We start from the raw sequence: 8,126 nt of genomic DNA, 5'->3' as shown, positions 1-8,126 counted from the left end.
TCAATGGCCGTTCACCCGTCTGGAAGGAACTATAAGGGTTTTGAGTTCTTCAATATGAACCAGAGTTTATTTTTTATCTTGATTACCTGTGGTGACTGGGGAGTCATCTTTTTCCCTTATGGCCTCATAGAACTTAACTTGGGAAACCTGTGACATTATCACCACATATCATGTGTCCCCTCTAAACGGCTCAGATGGTTGGACAACAAACCTGGACATAATTTGGGATGGAATAAGGATACGCTGGTAAATTTTTGCCCTCAGGTGTAAGTGGTCTTGCTTTAAGGTCTTTTGACCTACTTAAGAGAATTCAGAGATAAAGTCTGGAGTTAACGGGCTCCAAGTTGAACATCGGTAAATATATGAAGTGGGCTTATGATGCAAGGGGTGGGCGTGACCTAGCTTGACCACATACCTAGTGCTTGAGCCCAGGAGACAGAGTGAACAGTGAGTCCAATGTGAGGGTCACACCTCCACTGGTCACACCTAACTCCTTGGTCACGCCTCCACCAGCAAGCAAGGCACAAATAATATGCAGTGCACTTCATCCTGCAATGCGAAAGACCTGGGTTTGATCTCTGGGCCCCTGGAGAAGGCAATGGCACCCCACTCCAGTACTCTTGCCTGGAAAATCCCATGGATGGAGGAGCCTGGTAGGCTACAGCCTATAGGGTTGCAAAGAGTTGGACACACCGAGCGACTTCTCTCTCACTCCATCTAATGTCCTAATTCTTCATTGCTGTACCATACTCCCAGCCAACCTCCCCCACTTCCCATGCTGAGGGTTTTTACGTTTTATGCTGCAAGGTCTTAATTAACTATAGCCTTCACTCAGTAACATTTGCAGTTAACCGTGTATTTTACGTTCGTTGAAAGGATAACCTGAAAACTTAAATTTTTCATCACGTCAAACTCACTATTGTATTTGACCTCAAGGAAAGGCCACCTCTGTGACAAGGTGATGGTTAAGATGCACCCCAAATTAAGAAATATAAAAAATATTTCACCTGAGAAAACTGGAAAGGCTTACACACATCAGTTCTTTATTGAAGAGGTTGTCCAGACCTATTTATATGTTCCAGACCCCATTTACATATGCCAAAGGGGAGCATGACAATGTATGTAATAGCCCTGTTCCTTTCCAAATATTTACTGAAAATATACATTATACTAAGCTTTGAGGTCACAATGTAGGAAATCTTAGTAGTGACCCTTAAAACTAAGAGTATTTCCTGCACAGTTATGCAAAATCCACCATTTAGTTCCTGTTATGCAGCATATTCATGTACATCTACAAAAATATGGCTAAAGGGCTGAGCAACAAAAATGGTAGACATCTTTGACTTTTAAAAATGTTTTATGGAAGTGTAATATACATGCAGAAAACACACGTATCTTTGAGTGCACTGAACACTCAGATAGTCAGCACCCAGATTTAGAAACCAATTATCACCAGCACCAGATAAATACTCCTCACAAGCCTTTGCTGAAGCTGACTGCTATCCTGATTTCTAACTGCATAGACAAGTTTTGCCTGTTCTTATACTTTATATGGATGGGATCATAGTCTGTTTGCTTTTGTGTCTGGATTCCTTCACTCAGCATTCGATGTGAAACTGTTATTACCTGTGCTTATTGCTCATTCTCCTTGCTCCCTGGAGAAGGGAAAGGCTACCCACTCCGGTATTCTGGCCTGGAGAATTCCATGGACTGTATAGTCCATGGGGTCACAAAGAGTTGGACATGACTGAGCAACTTTCATTTTTCTCTTTGCTTTATGGTGTTCTCTGATGGAAACACCACTGACATTTAAGGTTCTATTGCACAGGTGCCTTCAGAGTTGTTTTCAGTTTTATGCCATGAACATTCCAGGACACGTCCTCTGGTGGACACCTACATGTACGATGGACACGTGCATGCATGACTGCTGGGCTTGGGTTAAAAGGGTAGACAGACAGGTTTGGCTCCAAGTGCCAGCTTTCCCAAATGGCTCTATCAGTGGGCTACAGCACCAGCAGTGTAGATGGGTTTGTTACATCCTTGCCAGAGCTTGATGCTTTTTTATGCTCTTCATTTTAGCCACTTCAGAGGTGGGCAGCAGTGCCACATGGGGTTTTAAACCTGCCTTCTCCACATTAGGAATTCCCTGGTGACCCAGATGGTAGTCTGCCTGCAATGACGGAGAACCAGGTTCAATCCCTGGGTCAGGAAGATCCCCTGAAGAAGGAAATGGCAACCCACTCCAGTATTCTTGCCTGAAAAATCCCATGGATGTAGGAGCCTGGCAGGCTTCGGTCCATGGGGTTGCAAAGAGTCGGACACAACTGAAGCGACTTCACTTCACTTCTCCAGATTACAAGCAAAAGTAACATACCTTTTCATGTGTTTATTCTCAGTGCAGATAGTCTCTTTTGTGGTGTTCAAGTCTTTCGCCCATTTCTTTTTTCTTGTAGATCTGTAGGAGTTCTTTTAATTTTAGATCAGGGATCAGTAACTACAGCCTGCTGGCCAAATCCAGACCTCCACCAGTGTCTGCAAATAGTCTTACTGGGACATCTCTGTTCAATGCTGAGCAGTCGTAAAGGAAACTGTCGCCCACAAAGTCCCAAATACGATCTGGTCATCTACCATGCATTCTTCTACACTAGATTCTGCTGCCAGGTATCTGAATTGCAAAGTTTATTCGTTTACATTTCATATGTGACTGCATTTCAACTGGTCTATTTTCTATTAAATTATAAAATTTAATCAATAAACCATTTATTGGAAACAATAGCCTTCCCCACATTACAACACATTATCACCTTTGCCAAAAGTGACTGAATTATGTACGGGTTTTCTGGAATCTCTATTATAGTTTCACTGATCAATTTGTTTATTTTTGTGCCAATACCACAGGATCATAATTCCTATGGCTTTCTAACAGCTCTTGATATCTGGCACTATAAGTCCTCTACTTCTATCTGTTCTAGAAGATAGCTTTGACTGTTACTGGTCTTTAAATTTTTCACATGAATTTGAGAATGCATTTCCATTTAAAAATGCATTTTAGGATCTCATTGAATATATGAATTAATTTGGGGAAAACTGACATCTTTTTAACACACCATTGACCAGGGGACTTTTGCAGAAACTAAAGCCTGTGGCATTAATAAGTCTCCAGTCAATAATGTGTTAAGATTGTCCTGGAAAGAATTAACAGGTGATATCCCACTGAATCTTCTGGAATTTTTTTTTCTGGACCCAATTATTAAAAATACAGTGTTATATAATTTCCCCCCTCAGGCACTTAAGGATTTCTGTTATTACTGTAAGTGGTATTGCTTTAAACTTTTCATTTTATATTTGTTGCTGGTATATTAAAAACCAATTTTTGCATAATGACCTTGTATGCAGGGATTCTGCTCATTTACTCAATTTTAATTACCTGAATATTCCCTAGAATTTTCCATGTACAAAAAGCATGTCATCTGCAAACAAGTTTTATTTGTAATCCTTATGCCTTTTCCTTCTTTTGCTTCCCTTGCTTCCCTGGCTAGGTCTTTCTGCACAATAGTGAATAAAACCAGGGACAGCAGATACCCCTCTTTTTTTTTTTTTTTTTTAAATCATCTTGGGAGAAAAGTCCCAATATTTCACCATTCAATATGCTGTTTGTTGTAGCAGAAGATATTCTTTATCCAATAAAGGAAGTTATTTTCTATACGTGGTTTGTTAAGAACACAAATGGATGCTAATTTCATGAGTCTCCTGCATACTAGATTACTTTTCTTCAACATGATTAATTACACTGATTTTTTTTTTTAATTAACGTATCCTCACATTCCTGGAGTAAGACCCATTTGATCACTCTTTTGTTATGTTTTTTCCAGAACCGTCTGTTATGTTAGCCCAGGATTCAGTCATGTGACCACTATAAACAAGTTAATAATAATCAGAATGAAATTATCATGACTGGTTTAGATCACTCAGGATTCACCCTCTGTGTCATGTAAAGTAATAGTAGATACCTAACTTCTTCCAGTGAGTAAAGAGGGGAGAAGGGACGCTGCATTAATCAACCAAAAATGACTGCTAGAAAGTTGCATCAATTTGTTTTAAAAATTCTGGAATAAAAGTCAGTACAGAAAGTAATGACACCAGATTCATATCAAATAAAAGCACAGGCAGAATTTCTGGATTACATCATAGTGGCAAACTGCACACTCAAACCTGTGGGTTAAAAAATGAGTGGCAGAAGAGACGGGCGTATTTTATAGAGTGTGAGCAGTATACCTGTCCTTCACCAAACAGACTAGATTCCAAGTGATCTATGTATGGTTTATGAAAATAGTATTTTTAAGTCTTTTTTGCTCCAGTGCAGTTGGAAACTGTACAAAAGTCACTGGCTTCTTTGTTGATGAAGTACTCACTAAAAGCCCATTTGAAAATGCCTCAAAAGAATAGAAAATTATGAGTTTTAACTATTTAGTACCTGTAAAACATCTCAACAATATGCCTACGTTAGTACATTTTGCCAGCTTAATAATCAAATAAGAATACTGCCTTTTCACAAATTATTGAAACCCAAACTTGCATAGGGTTGCATAGAATTTATCACATTTTGGAAATGTGAGAGAAACTGCCATGTACATATTTAATGCTAGAGTCCTCATTATCAACTCCAGAATATTTTAAAACTTCATTTTCTGCAGTGAAAGTTTATTCAGAGCTGATAGCTTCCGATACTGTTTCTATAAACATTAGATTTTATGTCAGAAATATGGCTTTTAGTTTAACAAGTGCCAAAACAATGTATTTTCCACATTCATTGCTTCAACAGATTTTGCCTCAGTATGGTTCCCTGATATGTAAATACAATTGGAATCCAAAATAAATATTAAATATTTATAGAGTTTTACTCTTGTATAAACTGTCTAGTTGTCCAATGAGTTGCTGAAAGCTTTGCTTCTTGTGTTTTTAGGGATTGGTCTTCGTGAACATTCAGGTTAGAATCAACCCAATGCCTAAACGCCTCATTCAGAAACAGGAACCCTCAGACAGTGGTATCTGATTCTCAGCTGGACTTGCCACATCCATTATGTGCAGAGGATTTTCTAGAATGAGAACTGACTTCAGAGGAGACTTCCCATGTCAAGTACATTCAAGTTCCCTCTCCTGTGAATTCTCTGATGGCTGTTGAAGGCTGACCTGTGGTGGAATTTTTTCCCACACTCATTACATTCATACGGCTTCTCTCCTGAATGAGTCCTGTAATGCACAGTGAGGTATGACTTCTGAGAGAAGACTTTCCCACATTCATTACATTCGTAGGGCTTCTCTCCCGAATGGCTTCTGTAGTGCACAGTGAGGTTTGACATCCGAGAGAAGACTTTCCCGCACTTGCTACATTCATAGGGTTTCTCTCCCGAGTGGATCCTGTGATGTATCGTTAGATAAGACTTCTGAGAGAAGAACTTCCCACACTCGTAACACTCGTAAGGCTTCTCTCCTGTGTGGACTCTCTGGTGTCGGAAGAGGGATGAGTTATGGGAGAAGGTTTTCCCACACTCGTTACACCCATAGGGTTTCTCTTCCGAATGACTCCTATAATGTATGGTGTAGTACGACAGCTCAGAGAACACCTTCCCGCATATGTTACATTCATACGACTTCTCCCCTGTGGGAAGCGGCTGGTGCCCATTGAAAGCTGAGTTTTCAAGGAAGGTTTTCCCACACTCACTACATTCATAGGGCTTCTCTCCTAGATGAGTTGTGTGAAGGCTGGTGAGGTGTGAGAGCTTCCCACACTCACTGCATTCGTGGGGCTTCTCATCTGTGTGTACTTTCCGATGTCTGATAAAGGCTGAGTTGAGGTTGAAGGTTTTTCCGCACTCATTACATTCATAGGGCTTCTCTTCTAAGTGACTCCTGTAATGGATAGTGAGGTATGACACCCGAGAGAAAAACTTCCCACACTCACTGCACTGGTAGGGCTTCTCTCCTGTGTGTGTTCTCTGGTGTGTGATGAGGGTGGATTTCCGGTAGTAGGATTTCCCACATTCATTGCATTTGTAAAGCTTCTCTCCTGTGTGGGTTCTCTGGTGGTCGCTAAGAGCTGACTTGCGGGAGAAGGATTTCCCGCATTCGCTACATGGATAGGGTCTTTCTCCTGAATGGTTTCTCTGGTGTAGGGTGAGATGTGTCTTTTGGCAGAAGGTTTTCCCACACTCATTACATTCATAGGGCTTCTCTCCTGAATGAGTCCTCAGGTGTTGTGTGAGGTGCAACTTTTGACAGAAGGTTTTTCCGCACTCATTGCACTTATACGGTTTCTCCTCTAAATGTGATCTCCGATGCACGGTGAGGGTTCCTTTTTGGCTGAAGGATTTCCCACATACATTACATGTGTAAGGTTTCTCTCCTGTGTGAGCCCTCTGATGTATAATGAATTTTGACTTTTTGCAGAAGGATTTTCCACACTCGCGGCATTCAAAGGGCTTCAAGTCCATCTGTGATCTCTGGTATATATTAAAATTTGACATCTGGATGAAGTCTGGTCTAGAATCATTCCACTCATAGCACTTCTCCCCCATATAAGTGCTCTTATGCGTAATAAAAACGGCTTCATTGTCTAAGGCTTCTGTGCATCCATTATATTCAAAGGGTTTCTCCAAAATACTAATTTTCTGAATACTTTCTTCATTTTGAGAACAGGCTTCCCCATTTTGATGAAATTCATAGAGTTTCTCTCCATACATTTTTCCACATTCATTACACTCATCAGGTTTCTTTCTTGCATAGCTTCCATCACTAATAATTAATTCTGAAGTAGATTCCAAAGTCTTCCCACATGAGATACAATTATAAGACGTTAGATTTAACGGAGCAAGACTTGTTTCCACATTATATGTTTTATCAAACGCATCCTCTCTCTCCTCAGTCAGGGTTCTGCTGTTGATAGAAACAGCTTGCCTTGAACATTCATCTCCATTTTCTTGGATTCTCTCTATCAAGTCACCAACTTTCCAGACTTTTTCTAAAAAAGAATAAAATTAAACAAATCTTGTGAATCTGAACACACCAAATTATAGGATTAGAGCAGTACTCAAGGGCCTACTGCAGGCTTGACTCTAGCTTTCGGGTCAATCTCCACACATAAAACTAAGTGACCATTTACAAACATCACATCCCACCACCTCACCTGAATGCTGCTGCTGTAGGAACTTGCTGTCTACTACCCATGGCTCTTCTCCTTGCTCCAACTTGATGATCACATTGGGTTTGGTGCTGTCATACCCTGTGAATGAGAAAGAGTCAACATGGACCAGCTGCTGGGTTCTGGGTCCCTAAACAGAAGCTGCTGCCTCAGGAGCTGCAGAATAAAGTGTCTATTTTTGCACTTAATCAAAAATAGAGCCTTTCAATGGAGAAGCAAAGATACAAATTAATCTAACTGGTGCCCAAAAGGAATTAAATGGTCTTACTGATTTCCTCAAAGTCAAGCATAAAGTCTTTAAACTGTAAGCCCCCGTAGAGCAGCAACTCAGAAGGCAGTTCTCCTCACCCACGGAGACAAGGTGGCTGTAGTTCTCCAGCATCACGTCCCTGTAGGTCATCTTCTCCTCGGGGTCTAGCTGCTGCCACTCCTCCTGGGTGAAGTCCACAGCCACATCCCTGAACGATACTGACCCCTGTAATGGCACCACGATGGGAACTGGGTGACACGGACCTGACACACAAGGACAGGAGCTCACCCAGCTCACTGGGAAAGGTAACTGTGAAGAGTGAAAGCCTCATTTGTGTTAACAGATGTTGAGAGGAAAACAAGCCATGTTAGAAACACACTACCTTTGAGTTCTTTAATGTGCCAAAAAACAAAATTTTCAAAAAACTCTCAAACTGAAAGAAATAAAAAAGAGTGCGGGGAGCCGGTGAGGCATTCCACTCGTGACAAAGGTCATGAGGAAGGAGGCTCGGCATACGCAAAGGCGGGATCGAGCCTCAGGAGTCCCCCCGGATATTCTCGAGCATTTTCCCCCAAAAAACCAGAGTCTGCCTACTTTATTGCTTTGTGCTCTCACCTCTGACTTTACTGGGGGCTGTCCCCTACCACCATCTCTCTCTCTCTGTCAAAGAGTTAACTT

The 8,126-nt window shown here is 41.1% G+C and overlaps 1 protein-coding gene across 2 annotated transcripts in view; it reads right to left on the bottom strand.

Annotated features, from left to right (window-relative positions):
• Positions 1-1,017: 1,017 nt before the first annotated feature.
• RBAK (RB-associated KRAB zinc finger) overlaps positions 1,018-8,126 on the bottom strand; it is a 14,447-nt gene continuing 7,338 nt past the window's right edge. Inside the window, exons 3-5 of one of the 2 annotated variants that reach the window (XM_010845764.1) lie at positions 7,547-7,673; positions 7,184-7,279; positions 1,018-7,018 (exon numbers count right to left, since the gene is read on the bottom strand). In XM_010845764.1, the coding sequence (XP_010844066.1) occupies positions 5,115-7,018; positions 7,184-7,279; positions 7,547-7,673 (2,127 nt within the window). In that variant the 3' untranslated portion in view covers positions 1,018-5,114. Of the gene's footprint in view, positions 7,019-7,183; positions 7,280-7,466; positions 7,674-8,126 lie in introns of those variants that run through there. The other variant, XM_010845765.1, reaches the window with a different exon arrangement.

Source organism: Bison bison, unplaced genomic scaffold, assembly GCF_000754665.1.
Source record: "Bison bison bison isolate TAMUID 2011002044 unplaced genomic scaffold, Bison_UMD1.0 scf7180017864223, whole genome shotgun sequence".
NCBI lineage: Eukaryota > Metazoa > Chordata > Mammalia > Artiodactyla > Bovidae > Bison > Bison bison.
The sequence above is the reverse complement of the archived record's forward strand: the minus strand, read 5'-3'. Positions and strand labels throughout refer to the sequence as shown.